Source organism: Drosophila biarmipes, chromosome 2R (genome assembly GCF_025231255.1).
Source record: "Drosophila biarmipes strain raj3 chromosome 2R, RU_DBia_V1.1, whole genome shotgun sequence".
Taxonomy (NCBI): domain Eukaryota; kingdom Metazoa; phylum Arthropoda; class Insecta; order Diptera; family Drosophilidae; genus Drosophila; species Drosophila biarmipes.
Window position 1 is genome coordinate 12,219,143 of NC_066615.1, and position 20,289 is coordinate 12,239,431.

Sequence of the window (20,289 nt, forward strand, 5' to 3'; positions counted from 1 at the left end):
CACACTGGCGAAAGGAGCGGTAAATCCAAATGCATTTGCGGGCAGCGCGGCGGCAGCGCAGTCGGCGCAGCGTTGAAAACAAAATGGCAATTTCCCGCCTCATACTGTCCCTCTCGCCCGCAGGCCACACGCCGGCCGAGAGAGCGAGACCACTGGTGCGTGTGAGTGCCGAAGGAAGCGCCGCCCCTTTGAGTGCTGGCCGCTTCTCAGCTTGGCATTGTGTTGTTGCTTCCAGGTTGTTCCAGCTAACGATGCCACATCGGTGTGAAAATAAAATGGAGTGCGTCTCAATTGTGTCCTCAAGTAGGCGAAGCTACTGCTGTTCCTCTCTGATTTTAAAGTTCGACAAACAGATTGAATGGAATTCGCATTCATCCGGGCGCTCTTCGTCCTTTTGTCCGCCTTCCCTCCGTGCGCCGCCTCGCCCCGCCTCGCCCCGCCTCGCCTCTCCCTCCGCAATGAAAAGTATGCGCCAACTGTGTCAACAGTGTTTGCAGTGCCCCCGCAGTCCTTGTTTTCCAGCCCCCCACCCGCCGTGCCTTCCGCCGCTGCGTTTCCGTACTGATAATAATCTGATTGCAAATGAATACAATTTATTGTGCCGTGTTCATTCGCCTTTATTTCGCCTCGGCTTGTGCGCTGACAAGGTGCCGGGAAGTGAAGGACGGTCTACTACTCCTTTAATTGTTAGCTTAGCTATTGACACCGGTGAAAATTCGACGGAAAGCTCCGCTACACACAAAAAAAATGTAGGTTGAATTGGCCAATATAATAGTTAAATGATGACAATGACGACCAACAAGATAGTTGCTCTATCAATTAGTAACCAAAGCCACAATAAACTGACGTAACTGGATTGATTTGGTTAATTTTGACCAACCAATTTTCTGTGTCTGGAATTTATATTAAAACTTTATTTACTTTACGTTAATTTTTTTCAAAGATATCCATGATCTTAAGTGTCACACACAGCCAGTTAATAATAAATAGAATATATTAATACTTCCCTTGTGCCAATTGTCAGTAAATTAAAACAAAAAAAACATTTACTGTGACTAACAACTAATTTATTGCGTTTTTAATGGTTAATGTTTAGTCGCAGCAATCTCGACTAATGTAATCTAAAATTAGTAATTGAACATCTACATTAAGGTTGTCATGACAAGTGTATAAAAATATTTAAGTACATATGTATGAAGAACAAATAAATCTGTCTAACTAATATTTTCTACCTGATTTATGTATATATTTTATTTAATCCATTCCGGCTTTTTAAATATACTTGATAATCATTGATTTTCCAGTCAATTCAACCCATGACCCTAAGGATGCCCGTCCGTCGATTTGTCCGTCCCCCCGTTTTTACTAAAGTCTAACAATTTTGAATATTTCTGAATTGAAAAATACAATTTTTAAGAAATGAAATAAAACATTATGTTATTTAGTTGCCAAAGGTTGTTAACTAAAAATAGAATAAAACAAAAATATAGCCGATACTTAGCTAAAGAAAGTACGAAGAAGGAAGAGATATCCCCATTTAAAAACACAAGTCTTTCAAACTGCTTCTTATTTAGTTAGTTTGTACAAGCTTTTAAAAAAACAATGTAAAATCTTGATAAAAAAGGGAGAAGGCCATTTTTGGCTCGCCAATAGATATTAAAAAATTAAATAAAATAAAACTTACACTGAGCAAATTCAAAAAACTTAAACTTCACTTAAGAAAGCTTAAAGAAAACCAATCTACATATATGCGTAGAATGACACCTCATTCCCAAGGATAGAAGAAGAGTTTATTCAAAACGTGGTTCTTGGATCCTGTAGTAATTATTACATAAGCGCTGGTTTCTTTTTCTTCGTTTCTCATCTGTTTTTTAAGAACCTTATGAAAACGTAGTAATGAGCCTAGCCTGATTTAAACAGTGTTATTATAAATTTTGAGACTCTGTAACTCTAAAAATTAGGAATTGATTAAATAATTAAATTGTTTTTAAAAACATAATATAATTTTTCAATTTTCCCCATTTCTTTCTACAGACCCCAAAACTATGCAACAAAAATTAGAAACTTTTCCAGTTTGATTTCTAGCTTTTTATTTTTTTCAAAACACAGACATTAAAGTACAAAACATACGCGCAAATATTTATTTTCTTACGAGTTTTTCAATAAATTTGACTCTAGGCAGTCTTCTCGTACATTTTTCTTGTTGTTTAACAACTCTGCAGCATGTTAGTCTTAAGAAATGGGAAACCAACACACGAATGGGTGGTTTGGCGTAAAATTAAAAGAACTGAATGCTTGGAAAGTCACAGGGAAAGTAAAACCAATGTTTAATCGAATTGAATTCACATCTAAGAGTAGAGTAGAGTTGTTTGAAGTTGGGGTGTTTAAGGCGTTAACCGCTTGGGGTCGCGTGGGAACATGGAGGTCTTGCGGATGTTGTCCAATCCGAGATACAGCATCACCACGCGCTCCATGCCAATGCCACCGCCAGCATGCGGGGGACATCCGTAGCGGAAGGACTCGATGTACGCCGCAATCTTGGAGGTATCTAAAAAGTGGAATGTGTATTTAGTATTTGATACTGAAAGCTAAAGGTAAAACCTATAATACTGAAAGTATTTATAGTTATGATACATATATAAATATTAATGTGTGAAAAAGTTTACACCGGTTATCACTTGTTATCTTTCAAGTGCTACAACCACTTGAAAGATATTTGTATGTATATACTCAGTGGGTTATAATAAATGTTTACTTAGAGATCTTGTGACGCAAAAGTTCTTCCATTTTAACGTTCATTTAAAACGTTTATACTATTTCTTGATTTATAAACAACAATCTAATATACACCTCTGATCTGTTATTCAAAAGCTTCCTAAACCAAAGCTGAACCACTATTAATGGTGCTCATATTCAAAGATCACTCACCGATGCCATGGTGCTTGGCGCGCTCCATTAAGTACTCCGGATCGTGAATGCGCTGCGCCCCGGACAGGATCTCCTCGCCGCGCATAAACATATCATAGGAATTGGAGTAGACTGGGTTGTTCGGATCGGGCATGGTGTAGAAGGGCCGTATCGCCAACGGGAACTTGTCCAGGATGTAGAAGTCGGTGTCGTACTTGGCCTTGACCAGGCGACCAAGAAGCTTTTCGTTGGGCGTCGACAGATCCTCCTCGTCGCCCGTCTCCACGCCAGCTTCGCGCAACATGGCCACGCCATCGGCAAACTGAAGGATTAGCGGCGGCTCCAGGAACTTAAAGGCGTCCACCTTGTACTGCTGGCCCACATACTCGATCTCTCGGGCGTACTGGTCGCGCAGTCCCTTGAAAATGGCCGTAAACGTGTTGCCAATTGTGTGCAGGACCTCGTGGTAGTGGTACTTGAAGGCCATCTCCAGATCGAGACCCACGAACTCGGTCAAGTGCCGATGAGTGTTGGAATCCTCCGCACGGAATACAGCGCCCACCGTGTAGACTTTGTCGAAATCGGCGGCGATGGCCATCTGCTTGTACAGCTGTGGCGACTGCGCCAGATAGGCCGAATCCTTGAAGTAGCTCACGGTGAACACGTTGGCGCCGCCCTCACTGGCCGCCGAGATGATCTTGGGCGTGTGGATCTCGGTGAAGCCCTTCTGCGTGAGGATATCACGGAACAGGCGGCACACTCCCGCTTCCAGTCGGAAAATGGCCTGATTCGCCGGAGTCCTCAGGTCCAGCACTCGGTTGTCCAGTCGCGTGTCCTGGTTCACGCGAATATTGAGGCCTTCCGCATCGTCGGCGTTCTCGGGACGCGAGGCGTCCTCGATTTGCAAAGGCAACTGGGCCTTGGCCTGGGAAATCACGAATATCTGTTCGACGGACAGCTCCAGCGTCTGCTCCGTGCAGGATTCAATCTTGCTGGACACAGCCACTGGCTTGGCCTGGATATCGATGATGCTCTCCTTGGGAATACTGAAAAAACGAAGAGCATTGTGAGTATTTGTTGGGGAATCTTTGGTGTACAGACATAAACTCTTATCAAAAAGAATGGTGTAAATATCTATATGACCAGAGCAATATGGATTTGATATCGAACTGATTTTTTCCAGCTTGGGTTGATTATGGGGAGCACTTACTTGCCCGCAAACTTGACCATTTGCTTGGATATGACATCGTTGACGGCCAGGATGCACTGCACCGTGCTGCTCTGCTGGCGCAGGATGAGGAAGCACTGCTTGCCCTTGGCGCGCGACGTGTGGACGCGTCCCCGCACCCAGACGAGACCCTTGGTCAGCTGGCCACTCAGCTCCGAAACGGGGACGAAGTTGCGTTCGCTGCGCTTGTCCTTGGACTGGATCATCTCGGAGAGGCCATATTTGCCGGCAGCGTGATCCTCGGCAGAGTCGCCGGCCGCATTGTTGGCAGCCACGGCGGAGGCCGTCTCCGCTTTCTGTTCGGCTTTCTAGGCGGATAGAGATTAGAGCTGTTATCAGGGCTTCAAGAAGCAACGCACGCCACGTCCGCAAGTCGAAGGGTACTCACCTTGGCGGCCTTGGCCAGCTTCTTGGCTCCCTTCTTGGAGACCTGCTCCCCGTTGGCCACGTTCTCCTTGTCCTCGACCATCTTGGAATGCACACAATCGGCTGTAAAGAGCGAATGGGTGTATATTTTACTGGTGGTGCCACAAAAGTAGACCGTAAACCACAGAGTTGCGATAAGCAACAGGCGAGGCAGAGGCGGAGGAGGAGCTGGGTGTGCGTTGCGTCATGGCTTTATAAATAGCACTTGGCGGATGAAGTGCCCCATTTGCGAAATGCTGGCCTCCTGCTCCGGGAACTGCAGTTCAGTCACCCGCTCTCATCCCACGGAGACCATATGTCCACGGAATATTTCCGGGGCCGGGGAACTCTTTGTCTAGCGGCTCGCACATAACCTAACTTGGCGGCCCCTGCTTCGAGGCCACCACTCACTCGGTGCCCCTCCACCTGTTCACTTTTGGGGTTGTGCAGTCGAGTGCACTCGGCTTACCAGCTAGATTTTGCCCTTTTAATACACAAGAGAAGATTTCACGAGCGTCGTGTACTATTGCACATGCATGCCAGTGTGACCGCGCGGAGCAATAACACCGTCGGTTTAGGAGGGTTCCAAACGGTCACTCTTCAAAAAAGTGAAATCCATCCAGCCCTGTAGGATCACGCCATCTATAACAGCTCTGTTAAGTGTCAGCGGTTGCTAAGGCGCCATCTGTCACAGCCATGTTAAGCACCAGCGTGTGCTAACGCGCCATCTATAACTTTGACAGATAAAAAGAAAGAGATTTACACAAAGAATTTATATCCTACATCTTTTTATATAACAAGAATAATTTATAGTATTTATACAAATATGTATTATGCATTAGTTACTTTTTGGCAAGTGTACAATACGTAAGTAATAAAGATTCGGTTTTTAAATATAAAATAATTGAATCGTATTCGTTTTGGTGTGACGATTGTCCTAATTAAATGTTTCTTATCGATAGAAAGTTGTTACAATGGTATATGTCCTTGCTTAGTTTTTTATGGGGATGCCGTCACGGGTAATAAGGATACCTGGTGGAAACGTACAAAAAACGAAAGCTTTAGAAAATCTTTATTTTTAAGTTGTTTTCAAATCAACAGACAAACAAATATTTCCTCTGTTTCCAGTTCCACCATTTCAGATTCGTTGCTCTAATCAAATTATACCAAAGAGTTCAAATATATGCCATTCTGTGTTATCGATTTATTATCATCTATCGGTTTTTAAAAAGGTCGTTCTACAAAATAAGCAGGTAAAAGGTAAAATGGTCTTTTTAATCGCGAAATAAATCTGGATCATATTTTGGTTGATTTTTCGATTCGCAAGAGTTATAAAGTAATTACCTAAATAGTTTCTTAAAAATAATACGAACAACCAAGTAATGACACAAAGAAACTATTTTGATGGCCAAGTAAGAAACTTACAGCCTATATTATAATATTAATTTAATTATTTAAAATTTTCATATGTTCCCTGTTTGATTCTCTTATCTCGTTCACTGCAATTGTATGTAAATATGACCGATCACAATTCTCTTTTCTAATCTCGCTTTTGTTCTTGGAAAGTTCATAGCGGAGACTTTTTTACTGATAAGGGAAAAACCTATTTCTTTACGATTTGTCCATCATTTTCAAATGTTTTTCTGAATCATTCACAACATGAAGATTTTTCTGCTAATTGTGTTACTAATTTCCATTCTGTGGAACTCCTTTGTGGCTGGAGGTGGGTGACAAAAAAGGATATTTAATATGTTTAATTAATTACCAAACCATTTTGCAGATTGCCTGACGGATCCCCTGACAATGCTGTGCATTTTGAACCCAAATCAGGGCAAATAGCGTTGTGTGTCCCTCTTCAATGAAGCACAAAAGTGGGACACGATGTGGGCTTCTTTATTCTAAGTAATTCAACATTCTCCCCAGACTGAGTTACGTGTGGCAAATCGCATTAAACATTCCACGCCCCCGACCCCACACTCGCAGACATGTTTTTATTTCGGCTTTGACACCCAGTCACTAGAGAGGGGTATATTGATTCTCGTTAAATCCCACTGACACACAGTTGAGAAGGATACATTTCATTTAGGAAACATTTTCAAAACAGTGCAGAGCAACACTCTACAACTCTTGAGAATTGGGTATATTGAAATATTTAATGGCTTAACACTTAAAGATTTCCTGTCGAATCTTTTAGATACCCCGCGGTTCAAAAGGATATGCATAGTTTCGTTACCTTGGGTAGGCTCAAGATTCCGTACTTTTTGCTGGGCTCCTTTTCTTTTTTTTGGTGGGAGTTTTGTCTGCCCTGTGGCGACCGTGTCAAGTTGAATGAACATGGACAAGTTTTTGCCACTTTCCAGGGGAGAAAGTTCTCTGTGCTGTATCTCGCATCTGAGTCTCGTTTTCGGCTGCTGTGCCCCCGCCTTTCCCTTTTACCCACTCTATGTTATCCTTGTTCCTTTCGCTCTCGTTCCTTTGTGGCGTCTCATTTCAAATACATTAACATTTTGACCTTTCGCAAAAAAGTTGGAGCTGTTGCCGGGGCCGAATTTAATTTCGAGTTGTGTGCAGATTGTGCAAATCACACGCTCCACTCCTCATATCAAATGCACTGGAAAATAAGATAAATATTAAATATAGCACAGCATCTACATATATATTTGTCAGAAATGTTCCATAGTCGATGACATAAAAATGTTTCCTTGTTTATTTAGAGATTTTTAGGATTTAATTTCTTTTTCTTTTATACCGAGGGACACTATCAAAAAATGCAGTAGGAACTCCTCAACTTTCCATTTAATAATTTAAAAAATTATTTCTTGTCTTGTAGATATTAGTTAGTTAGTTTTTCGGCGCCCTAATCCTATAGATATTCGTCCATATCCGTGAGATACTTTTTCCCAGTGCACAAATGGCATTGCATACCTGCAGGCGCAGGATGCTCAGGTAGTCCTAACACACAGGGACACACACACTCCTCCGTAGCGTGAACTTTGCTTTCATCAAACTAAAAATTGAATTTACGTAAGCCAGGCGAAAGTCGCAAAAAAGCCTGAAAAGCTGGAAGAAGGACGAGAAGGCGCTGGCAAAACGTCGAACGTGTCAAGGTCAAGTTGCCATTGTCCCAGCTTTTCCACACTCCTCCACCTTTGGCCCACTCTCTCCAGGAAAAGCTTTCACCCCTCCGCAGCACTCATGTGTTTTGTGCAGTTTGAAGTGCGTCAAGTCGTTAAATTAATTTCAGTGCACTCGAAAACAGGAGCAGCGGAAACTGGAGCACTGCCGGTGCTCATTTTAAACGGATTATGTGTGCGGCATTGGAGTGGGCGGTGGGTGGCCGGTGGGCGGGGCGCGGATGATGGGTGGTGGCAGGTGTTTTCCTTTGGGGGGGGGGGGGGCAGGGATTACTGGCAAGTGGCCGCGCCAACCGGAGTGAGGCTGCGTGAGTGGACAGCAAATGAAAGGCAAACAAGTCGAACGCCATAACATACAGCTTTAAGCCGAAGTCAAAGGTCGGGCGGACTTTCCAAAAGGAAACTCTGGCTGGGAAAAACTCAAGTGCCATGGCTGATTTCACTTCCAGCTTTTCAGCTGACACTCAAAAGTCGTTGGGCTGGAAAAAAATGGCACAAAGTGGAACACTAAGAGTGTTCGAAGTACGTGCGCAATCAATGGGAAAGTATTGGCTGAAATCATAAAGGAAATAAATAGAATTGAATGGCTACAATTTGCTCATAAATGTTGTTAATTATGCTTAAATAATTACGTGTTTTTTTAACTGGCACTAGTATTCTTTTTCTAGTTAAAATTTAAATTAGCCAAAAATTTTTTTAATGTTAATATTTTCAAAAGTATACAAAGTCATTGATGATAAAGTAAAACATATTACTAAAAAAATGCAAATTCGTTTTGAAGTTTATATGATAAATATTTAAAAAATAGGTAAATAACAGTATTTAAATGGGGCAATTTCGTTTGTAGTAGTTTTTACTTGATAATGAAAAATCATTGCTTAAATAAGGTAATTACCCATGGATATATGTTTTCACCATTGCAATATTGCAATGCACGTATGTCATAAACGGAGAACAGGCTTTTCGCCAATAAATCCGCCCTGAATTAATGGGCCTTTTGTTTTTTGACCACGACTTTGAGTGCGGCGATAAGGTTGTCAAGTGCCGACAGTTTTATCAGCCGCCAAAGCAAATGCAATTTTAATGCATTCGAAAATAAAAGCGCAGTGCAGCGTGGAAAACCGAAGGATACGTGCCCATAAACCCAAGCACACGCATCTGGGCGTCCATGTTGAATGCATGCAGATGTACGAGTGTTTCCCACGGAGGATTGGCTTGGGGCAGCCATAAATCTGCACGCAAAGTGCTTCCGGCCTGCCAGCCAAAAATGGCTGATGATTCTACTTCCTCCGCTGGGGAGCGCTTTAATAACGCCAAAGTGCCGGCCGCAGGTGTTTACCTGTGGGATGGGTCGTGGGGGATGGGCTCTCGCCGCCTGAAAGCATTCTGGGGAAAGTGATGCAAATGCGACTTGTGCTGCAGCAATGATTTTCCAGATATTGTAGCACTTTGTACTTTGTAGCCGTGTCAACTGATAGGCAGGCGTAGCCCTCTCTTTTCGCAAATGATTGCATGAATTCGGAGCTAGTTACTTGGAGAAAAGATACTACACACATTTAAAATTTTATTTTTTATTTACGGTTTTAGTTAAATATTGTAGGTTCATTTATAAGGTTAATAGTTTTCAATCAAATGTACCTACATATATATATTAATCAATATTTTCAGAAAGAAGGCTTAGCCAATTTAGATTAATCACTTTCCAGAGTTTACCTCTCTGGCGACACTATAATTCTCAACCAGTTATAGCTTTGCTTGCAGGGTTGCATTTTATTTTATTGAGAATTTTGAGAATACTATTATGTTTTGTAACTGGGCTTTAGTTAAGTATTAACTTTTATATAAATTAGTATTTATTAAATTTATTTAATTTAAAAAAAAATTATAAGAATTACTTATGTATGTATGTTAATACAGTATCTAAAGCATATAACTCAAAAAATATATTGTTTGTTTGTGTAATATTTGTTATAAAAAAAATGCAGAAAATGACTTTTTACAAAACAAAGCAATTAAGTTCCTAATTTTTTAAATAGTTTAAGTTTGAGAGTCCCAAGGATCTACCAAAATAAAAAGTTGATATACATTTTTATGGGATGCCTGATTTCTCTCAGTATAGCCCCTAGACCTGGCTCCTCCGCCATCGCTTTGCCGCTGTCTGCTGGCGTTGGCGTTGTCAATTTTTTATTGCCCTTTGGCAGATGTGTTTGACTGCTCAGGAATGGCGGAGGGCAGGATGCTGTGTGTACTGCGCTTTCGGGGTTAGCGGGTCACGTGCCGCACTCGACCTGCCCCGTTGCTTCGACAGTTGCTGCGACAAAATCAGCGCCGTGGCATCTTCGCCAGCAATTGAATTCAAATGAAGCCGGGCCAAAAGGCGGCGACGCCTCCTCCCCGAAGAATAAATGCGATGCCATAAATCAAGCATAAAAATTGACATTAATTTTGCCCACGAGAGGAAAACAGGCAGCGAAGGAGTGCGACAGAGAGGGGGCATAGCCGGCGAGAGGGAGACGGAGCACTGCTTACGTGTGGGGCTTTTCCGAATTCAATTCGCTGGAGAAATCGAGGAACCCAAAGCTCTGCGCATCGATCACGCTTGGAATATTCAAGTGACAATCGACCGGGAGGAGCTCATCTGCTTATCACCCCCCTTAATAATTTTCCCCATTTTCCACTTCCCATTTCCCCCCCCCCCCCACCTAATCAAATCGCGGGCTGGGAAATGGAAAAAGTTGTCCATTTAATGCGATTTGTTTGCGCATTAGTTTTGCGGTTTTTTTTTGAATTACCCTGCGATTTGATGGGAAATTTGCATTTGGCAGCGAGCAATTAAAGTTCGCCCTCATCTAACAATGTGTGGGTTTTGGAAAAATAACTAACTAATCAAACCGCAGACACAACGACCAAAAGTGCTGACCACAGACCGGAACTCCAATTGTGCAGTGGGACGAAATAAAAGCGTTTATGGTCTAATAATCAGCATTTTATGCCTAAATTTAGAGTAACCGAGGGTTTAAGTGGGTGGCGATTTTAAAAGGGGTGGCTTGGGTAGATGCTAGGTACATTAAGCCATCGACTGTTGACAAAAATAGCCCAAAATCAGGCCAAAATTGATGGTATACTGTTTGTGTGGCAGAGAGAGTGACACAAGACCACTCCCGGAATTTTATGGCATACTTTTCAGCGAATTGCTTTATATTTGCCTAGCACCGAAATGTTTACGTGTTTGAGTGCACCCGCTCGGAGTTTATGACCATCTGGGGACTCGATCTGGTTTATTCGTCCTTCCGGAGCCCCCACACTCACTTCATTGTCTCGTTTCGTCTGGCAAATGAATGCTATTTCAGTAGAAAATCGGAAAATAGGCACTGTCCACTGAAAGAAACTCCTTTCCTTTGAGCAAAGGTCAAAGGGTGGATAAGCCCCGTTGGAGTGCCACAGGAGAATGTTATCCTTCTCCCTTTGAATGGATAAAGATCTTTTTGTACCGCTCTCTGTGTTAATAAAGGTAAATGAAATGACGACTGTAATTCTGATGAAAGCGAGTCTGGCAAACATACGCAAGCAAGTGTGGATGCGTACATACAGTGAAACTTCGCTAGCCTTAACTATGCGAATTCCAGAATCGGGTTATCATGATGGATTAAAATAGTAAATAATGTTTACAATATATGAAGTTAATAGGCTTTAATATTAAAGGTTAATGTATATTTTCTATAAAAATTATTTGAATCAAATTCTTACTTAAGCGATACTTATATCGCTATTTTAATGTTTCACAAAGTTGGGGAGGGAAATCGATTTTTTTTCGAAAAGTTCTTTCTTACTTCGTGTCGTATGAGTAATTTTGAAGATGTACATTTTATCAAAATAATATTTTCTATTATTAATAATTAAAAAAAAATTCTATACCTTAAAAACTTGAAGAAAAAGTTCCTTAAATCCTAAATAGTTCTTACACCCCTTGCAAAGAGAGATCAAAGTCTCTCAAACACGATTTTTCCATGTGACAGATTCGGCATTGAGTTAGAGAAGTTCGACTGTATATGTATTCAAACTCGTATCTGCAATATACATGTACATATCCCGACGTGGACAGATAGCAGATGGGTGGAATAGGGCAAAGTTCTCACGTGGCAGGGGAAGTGGGACTGGGAGTGGCTGTGGGAGGGTTTCGGGGGAATCCTCGACAGTCGCGCCGCCACATGGAATCAACAGTTTACCTGGCTGGCTGCTCCTGCTGTTGGCCCACAGCTCTGGCCTGGCTAAATGGCTTAAAACCCGACCGAAACTGACAACAAATACAGCTGATGATGATGATGATGAAGGTGGGGAAATTTGGAGGGCAGCAGGAGGAGTGCCATTTTCCAGACAGAGGCGCATGCACAACGGCAATTACTCATGGAAATAGTTTGGTATTGGAGCAGGGGCGGGGAAAATCGGGGGCTCATGAGTTACGGCTAGAATTTCCGTTGCTGTGGATACGCCCGCACACAGTTTCCCATCCCACACGCCCACCCCTTCTCGGGGACCCTTTGTTTATTTGTTTATTCTGCACTCCGTTTGCTCAAAATCAAAATTCCTGTTGCTGCAGCGGTTGCTTTGCTGTTGATTTTCTGAAGGCCAAAGGGGAAATGCTCGGTTGGAAAATCGGGGAAAATGCTGGCTATCAATGCCAGCGAAATCATTTGCATCCAGCCCGCTTGCCTCGCATCTCGTCACTTTTGGACATGCCAGCAATCCGAAACAATGCTGCAGATGTAAACGGAATTCGAATATGGCTGATGCCGATTGTTATGCTTATGCTGCTGTTTCATGCCATATATCCTTGCCGCTCTTGGCATCTCCGAGGCCACAGGACAATCAGCATGCATGATTTAACATTTCCCCAGAACAAACACTCGAAATGCCATAACACACTTTGCGGACAGTTCCGTCGCTCGATTTCGCAAGAGTTTTGAAAGGAGTTGTGAACATTCATTTCAATTAAACGGTCTTACTACTACTTTACGGCAATTTCTTTTTCATATAATAGTTAAAGTTACCAATTTAATAGTTAAATGGTCCAGCCTCATCGCAATATTAATAAACATTCACAAACTCAGGGATGCAGTGCAAAAAATTTACTATGTAACAGATGTAGTTTGATGGAATGATAGATACATATTTGTATCTAATGTAACTTAAATTTTATCTAGATGTTTATTGAATACCTATTTGAATTTAATTATCTATATACTTTTTTGAACCCATGAAATTTTTTGTTGTTTGCTTTTGAATCTCGCAATAATTTTAAAGAATTTTGCTTCTGAACAGAATTTCCCATGCTTGCGTCAACTGAGCATTCATAAAGTCAGGTCTGCAGTGCAAGAAATTTAGTATCTCACAGATATAGTTTCTATCTGATGAAATGATAGGTATATATTTGTATCTTATGAAACTTAACTTTTATCTGGATTTTTATTGAATACTTCTTTGACTTTTAATGTCTAAATTGAAATTGAAATTAATTGTAGTTTGCTTTTGAATACCCCAAGAAACTTAAAGTATATGGTGTCTTAACAGAAAGGTTTCTATTTAGTTTGAGCCAACTGCATCAACTGAGCAAATACCTGCTGCAGTTGACCTGAACAGAGGACTTCTATTCAACTTCAAAAAAAGGTGAATGTGAAAGGGGGAATGGCTTGTTCCTCGCCAGAAAGCATATGCAGCCTGCGCTCGGAAAATGTGAGTGCAGAGAAGGCAGCCGCTGCACATAACTAACTGGGGACTTGAATTCGGTTTCGGGCCATATTTTGCGCCAATTTCCATACAAATCTCCCAAACACAGGAGCACACTCACAGGCCGACACTGCCAACTGTCGATCGTAAATGGAAAACAGTTTGCACAGTTTCTCCCCAAAAAACTGAACCCACAGAGCGCCGTATGAATGGAAGCAACCAAACAAAACAAAACAAAGCAGGGCCCACAAGAAAAACAAGGCCCACACATGCGATAAAGAAAAACAAAAGCCCCAAAAAGGTGGCAGCACCAGCAACAACAACAAATGGCGGGAGCAACAATAAAAACAAATGCCAACTGGGGCTGAGAGCTAGGAGAAAATTAAAAAGTAAACACAAAAATTCACGTGCTTCGCATGCAATAACAGTAGTGGTGAGAGAGAGGAAGGGACTGGGGGCGAGGGAGAGAGCAGGTAGCCTGTGCGACTGCGCAGGGGGAGCCGATAGTGGGAGCGAGCGGGAGGAGCGTAGAGCGCAGGATCAGAAAGCGGGAGAGAAGGAATGCCACCTGGCTGTACGGGAATTTCTCTCAAACGAAATTTTGTTTACCGTTATGATGACGTATGCCGCCATTGTAGGGGAATGGCAAACTTAGGAGAATATTATAAAAAGGTAAAATTTAAGGTATCTAAAAGTATGCAACAATGTTGTTCCGTAGAAATATGAGCTGTGTGCATAGCATGTTTTTCGACACCTTTAAAATTCAATAGAACTTTGTCACCATTTAAGAACTAATTAAAATTAAATTTAAAAGTCACATTCTCTTCGACTCAGTAGCAACACACATTAATTCTTTAATTTTAACAGACTAAGTATGCTATTATATGTTTTGAATATGTAGCTTCGGCGTATATTATTTTTAGAGTATACTTTAAGCTCGGGGAATTTAAATCTCTGTAGAGATTTATGCGGCTGAAGGGGACTCGGCAAGTCCTGATAACCCAAGGATTTACTCCCTCTCACTTTTTGCACCTGCTTGCTGGAGATTACTTTGCATAGAAATGAGAGTTAAGGCCTCCTCTCTCCCTCTTGCACTTACTCGCTTATCTTGCAACGTGCGTATTATTTATGCGTAGACATTGTGGCGCCGAAAGGTAGAAAGAGAGCGAGCCCCATTTCGAGAGACAAGCGGAGATGCCAGTGAACGAGAGCTCTTTGGCGAGGGAGAGCGCTTGGCATAAAAGCGCCAGAGTGGCGCTCGTATCCTTTAGAAGTGTGTGAAACGTCGTGGAGAGCGGACGTGCGCTGCTGCTCCTGCGAAAGACTCGCTCTCGGGCAGCTATATCCTACCAACACATGGCCAACACACTCACACGAACACACAAGCAGACACGCACACCTGTACACCTAGCGCGCGCGCAAATCGCCGAAATTAAAGCAACGCGAATTGGAAAATGCTTCAATTTCCACGTGAAACGGTGCACAAAATAATCGAGTAACGAAAACAAATCGAGTCGAATCAGTGGGATTAAAGTGGAGTTATTGTTTTTTGGGAAAAAATCAATGCCGTTAATCGACGCACACGGATACACATAAACGCACACGTGTGCCACAAAAGCCAAAACACACGAACACACGAAAAAACAACACACACACACGCGCATACAGAAGGCCTAACAAAGTGAAAGTAACGGAATTAGCAGCACAATTGTGAGTGAAAGTAGAGTGCACAAAAAAGGAGAAGACGGGAGAAGATCTGAAAATGCAAAGCACACTTTGCAGCGTTGGCTACAAATTTGAAAAAACAAAGCATACTTTTTAGTGTTAGCGCTAAATATATTATATCTCCCAGATTAATTTTCCTTAACTTACCCTTCTTCTTCTTTTAACGAATGTTTTTGTGTGCTTAACTCGGTCATAGTTGAGACAACAACAAAAACCATAAACCAAAAAAGGGGGCTATAAAGTATATATAGAAAAAGGCATGCAACAAAAACAAGCGGCAACAGCAGCCGCCAACGCAGAAGCTACCTGAGCAAGATAAACACGCAAAACAAAGCGAACTGGGTCAGTAAGCGAAAAGGAGGAGAGGCAGAGGGCAGGAGAGGAGGAAACAGGGCCGAAGGAGCAGGAAAAGCGGCCAGAATGTTGCATGTGTTGCAGCCCAATGTGTAGCATACTTAATGGAGCAAAAGGGTAAGTCACTCACGAATATACCCCTGGATTCCGATATGCCACGCATATTTAACCTTGAAAAAAGCTAACCCATAACGAGGGAGGTTCACAAAAAACGGGGTAGATGCAAAACGAGGGGGGGGGGAGAGGTGATGGGGGTTTCGACCGGCTCAAGGATATGCGCTGCGAGTCGAAAAGTAAATGTCGGAATGCCGAAAGGAGCAATAACAAAAGAACACCGCAGCAGTAGGAGCAACAGCAACAAGAAGCGGGAAATGGAATAACAGTAAAATAAAATATCCTTGTGAATCCTGCGCTTGCAGGCGTCATCCCTCCCAGCCCCCGCCCCTTTCTCCCCCCAAAATACTCCCTAATGTTCATCCACACCCACGCAAAAGCATTTTCTTTTTAGCGTTACAGAGAAAAATGTTAGAACACCTTGTTTTTTTTTTTTTTTTTTTTTTTTTTTTTTTTTTAATTAACATCTTTATTTAATATAATCCAGGAACAGATCTAATTAAAGCCTTTAACCTAAATGTTTTCTTAAGTAAATAATCTCTTAATTATAAATTATAATTAGTTTTCAACTTGGTATATAGGAGTAGATCAAATTACGACTAGTTTCAAGTAAATAATATATTCATATTAGTCTCTTAGGAGCAGCCCAAAATGTCTTCTTTTGAGCCTGCGAATTGGGATAGCCCCCTGTAATCTCCGGGCTAGACGATTACGGTGGGCAGTTAGAGAACACCTTGTTAATAATTTAATTGACAACGAGTCTAAGTCATCGAAATAAATTAAATCTGTAAATGAATCCGAAGTCCAAAGATTTCGTAGATTTCTTCTATGCGTCCTAAAGAATTCGCGGTAGGGTTTTGGAAATTTAACAATATAAAAGACCTGAGCTGTTCAGAAGAGTAGTATGTCGTAAGATAATAAAAAATAGTTTAATAACATAATGATTACAAAAACCGCGAATTCTTTTGAAAGCAAATTTTAGGAATAGCTCCCTGAAGAATTCGCGGTTAGGTTTTGGTTCTTCTTTGGTAAAGGTGGCCCAATTCAGGAATAGATATTGGTTTTCAAAGGCAAGTTAGCTTTGGCTACATAATGATGTAAAAAAAACGCGAATTCTTCAGCGGAAAAAGGTAATTTGTGAAGATGAGTGAATCGCACTTCGGAAACGAACGTACTTTAGATCTTTCTATCAGTACGGATAGTTAGGTGATAATAAAATTAATAACGAGACAACCAAAAATATATAAGATTGAGTTTTTTTTATTTTTATGATTTTTTTTCTTCAGTGCATTGCCTGCGTCGAAAGTCCTTCTGCGTTTGTGTGCTTGTGTGGCCCTGATGTGGGTCATAAATGTTACTCCATTTTTATGGCCAACTTGCACACGACGATGGCGCTGGAGGAGAGCAGAGCAAAAAGCGAGAAGCGAAATGAAAGAGCTGCCAGCATAAGCAAATGGCGAGGATATGGCGGGAATAAACCAGAATAGACCAACGCGAGAGGAAAGGCCAGGAAAAGGGACATTAAATGGCCAGCGGCGGCGGCAGCGAGGGCAGCTTCAAATATTAGGCCAAACAAATACGTATAAATATTCATTAGGATCCCCATTCAGATTTCGCTCTTTTGGATCCCTCAGTCCTTAGGAAATTTACGAAAAATTGGAATTAATGTTATTAGCCGGCATTAAGCTTTCGCTGGGAATACGATGCGAAAAGAAAATTCGATCATTGTTGTTTCCTACGACCGCCGCGGAAGAAGGACCAACTTCGATGGCATTTGCTGGCCAATAATGTAATTTCGTGTCCTTGCTGCACTTGCAACGACAAGTTGCAATGCCCGCTGCACTTGTAATTGCAGTTCTAGTTGCTGCCGCTGCTGGCCTGCTGCTCGAGTGGCAATTAGCAGGGTGTCTCGGCGACATTTGCAGCGGTCGCCGGTTTACATAATGGTCGTCATGTCAGCCTTTATGGCCCGCAACTGTTCCATTTGCGGTAGGCATCGCGTGACCTTGGGTGGGCGGGAGTGGGGCATGATGGGTGGCCGTGGGGGGCCCGGTTGGCTCGGTGGGCGGCATGCAAATCCATTGAAAGCGCACGGCTGCAGTTCAAGGCTATTTTTACGTTACGCAAGCAACTGCAAACACAGATACGGATACAGACTCACACGAACATCCAGTGTGTATCGGTGTGTATCTGTGTGTGTGTTTGCGTATCCTTGAGCGTCAATTGGGCGCCAGTCATGTTGCATGTTGCGTTGTCGCTGTCGCGTTGACATTTTCCCCTGTTTTCCACACCGTCTATTTCTTCTATAGTCATATAATATATATGAGTGCATATATATAATTTATACGCTTTAGCTTATGCCAGCTTATGCAATCGCTGGCAATCCTTTCACTTTCATTTCGGCTTCGCTTACTTCCCTTTGTTTTGCTTAATTAGCTGAGCTTTGGTTATGCAACCGCAACTAAAGATAAAATCTTTTTCTTTTTCAAAGAGTCGAATAGTTTGAGAGCTTAAAAATCGTTTAATTGTTGCAACCTCAGACGAAGTCAGTACGGCAATGAAATGTTTCTATTATCTGAAGAATTTTTTATTTAATATTGGATAAATGATGTTCCTTAAAAAAAAATAAATGTGCAAAAAAATGAAAAAAATAGAAATGAAATTCTTAAACACCTTACTAAGGTGTATAAAAGCATGCAACAAAAATTGTAAGACTCTGAAACAATATGAATGCATACTTTTAGACACCTAAAATTTTAATTAGGATGACTTAAGGGAATAGCTGTTGTAATAATACGATTAGTTGAGAATGATAGCCCACACTTAGAAAAAAGTGTATGGAGTTATTGTTGCACATTTTGGTGTTAGGATAACTATGTTTGATAGTTTGGTTGGTTGTTTACTATTTAGAATTGCAATTATAAAATAGTCACATCACATAAAGGTAACTATCTTAATACTGAACAATAACATCGGCATATTGGCATTTTAAATACATATACTACCACTTTGAATAGTTAAGTAATATTTTGAAAGATATATAATAACTATCTGCATTGGTCAGTTCGACCAAGATATGTTATTTGTGTGTACAAATAGGAAACACTAATCGCTTAAGCTCAAACGAAATGCAGCTAGGCACAGTATTATTTTAAATTTCGAATACCAACCTGTGAATGTGGTTTCCCAGCGGGTGTCAACCATATCCCGCTGAGTTCAATATGTTACTCGTGCTTATATCGTACGTAACGCCCACTCTCTGTTGATTTCCACCCCCAAGAAGCTTTCCCTTGCCTTTGCCTCAATGTCACTGCATATTTGAGAAGGTTTGTTTAATCGAAACGCGGATGACTACAAGTGTATATTCGTATATATTTATTATATATGAGGGGAATCGGCCTGGGGACTGGGGACTCGGCATGTGTGCGTGTTAACCTCCGACTGTCACTGGCCCTGAAATATGACATAAGTGCAGGAACTAGCTGTTACGTCTTCCAACCGTAATCGCAATAGATCGCCATTGAAGACGCGCCCACGAACTAATCAGCCAACAGAACGTCAGTGCCTAGAAATCTCATTATCCCAACAGCCATCTGTCTAGCCGCAGTTCGGCGCTCTATATTCCTATATACATGGCCTCTCATTAGGAGCGGCCTGGAGTTGAAGTAGCACTTAGCATTTGGTGCACGAAGGCTAAAAGGGATCGGGTCCCGCGGGCTTGTTAATTTCATTAAAAAGTTGTGCATCGAAAAACTTGCTAATTGACGCCACCAGCAAGGCAAACATGGAAATGGGAAAAAAACCTTGTAACGAAAATGTATTTAATAGGTCACAACAAACAAACTGGGTAGTTATTAGTTGTTTGCCTTACAGATATTTACCAAAACTATCAGCCAAGGGGAAGAAATACTTTATAAATAAAGAGTCGGCCAAAATTACTCAACAAATAGGGGCATTTATCAATGCTTAATGCGAATGACACGCAACTCTCGATTTCCCGGACTTTGTTAATATTTCAGGCAGAGTTAAGGTCAGGAATTGAAGTTGAATGTAATTTGCGACTTGACCTGTGATTACGCGGCTATAAATGCAAATCAGCGGAACCGGGCAAACTGCACAAATGCCGCAATATAAACTTGGCCACGAAACAAATCGCGGAAAGAAAACAGGACGACGAAGGCAACTAAAAACAATTTGCCGTAATCAAAACGAAATCAGCAAAGCGCAAGCCGCAGCGTCGCAGCGGAAAGTGGAGCAGCTTTGGCCGGAAAAGCCGGGAAAATTCAAGAGGGAAATCGACGCTTTGATGCCCTGCCATGGAAGTGCATTTCCTAAAACCAGGATTAGAGTTTACCGTTAGGGAAATCGGGGGAAAAAGAAACTGGAAAAGCGCTTAAATAATTTATTTACTTTAAAAAACCTTTCAGGTGTCTAAAAGTATGCAACAATATTTGTAAGACTCTAAAGCACAATGAATTCATTCTAAAAGACCACGATTCCCGTTTCGCTGCAGACACCTAAAATTATTACAATAGTAAATGATATTTCTTGCTTCAGCTGTTTGCAAAAATTTCGACCTTCTCAAGAGCAAATGAAAAGCAAAAGGGATTTTCAATTTACAATTTTAATGACTTAATTTTCCTTCAGTTGCCTTTGTGAACTCAAAAAGTTGTATATATCTTGCGATAAAAGAGATTT

At 41.6% G+C, this 20,289-nt stretch overlaps 2 protein-coding genes across 5 annotated transcripts in view; one reads left to right on the forward strand and one right to left on the reverse strand.

Moving 5' to 3' along the window:
• Positions 1–2,112: 2,112 nt before the first annotated feature.
• On the reverse strand, positions 2,113–5,143 carry LOC108030263 (aspartate--tRNA ligase, cytoplasmic). The gene is made up of 5 exons (XM_017103086.3): positions 5,010–5,143; positions 4,524–4,624; positions 4,118–4,443; positions 2,929–3,953; positions 2,113–2,548 (listed from the first exon to the last, which is right to left on the reverse strand). The coding sequence occupies exons 2-5, from the start codon at positions 4,602–4,604 to the stop codon at positions 2,385–2,387; spliced, it is 1,596 nt and encodes a 531-aa protein (XP_016958575.1). The 5' UTR covers positions 4,605–4,624; positions 5,010–5,143; the 3' UTR covers positions 2,113–2,384.
• A 9,540-nt stretch (positions 5,144–14,683) lies between these two features.
• Positions 14,684–20,289, forward strand: part of LOC108030328 (uncharacterized) — a 42,714-nt gene continuing 37,108 nt past the window's right edge. For 2 of the 4 annotated variants that reach the window (XR_007763914.1, XM_044092526.2), the window contains exons 1-2: positions 14,684–15,108; positions 15,320–15,594. The gene's annotated coding sequence lies outside the window, so the exon portion shown is untranslated. The remainder of the gene's footprint in view (positions 15,109–15,319; positions 15,595–20,289) is intronic. The other 2 variants (XM_044092529.2, XM_050887095.1) reach the window with 2 other exon arrangements.

What these genes read in the sequence shown, in the direction of transcription:
- LOC108030263 (XM_017103086.3), bottom strand. Translation starts at nt 4,604, where the DNA reads ATGGTCGAGGACAAGGAGAACGTGGCCAACGGGGAGCAGGTCTCCAAG. An exon ending in AGCTGGCCAAGGCCGCCAAG is followed by an intron (nt 4,444 to 4,523) that starts GTGAGTACCCTT and finishes CTATCCGCCTAG; the next exon opens with AAAGCCGAACAGAAAGCGGA. An exon ending in ATGGTCAAGTTTGCGGGCAA is followed by an intron (nt 3,954 to 4,117) that starts GTAAGTGCTCCC and finishes TCGTTTTTTCAG; the next exon opens with TATTCCCAAGGAGAGCATCA.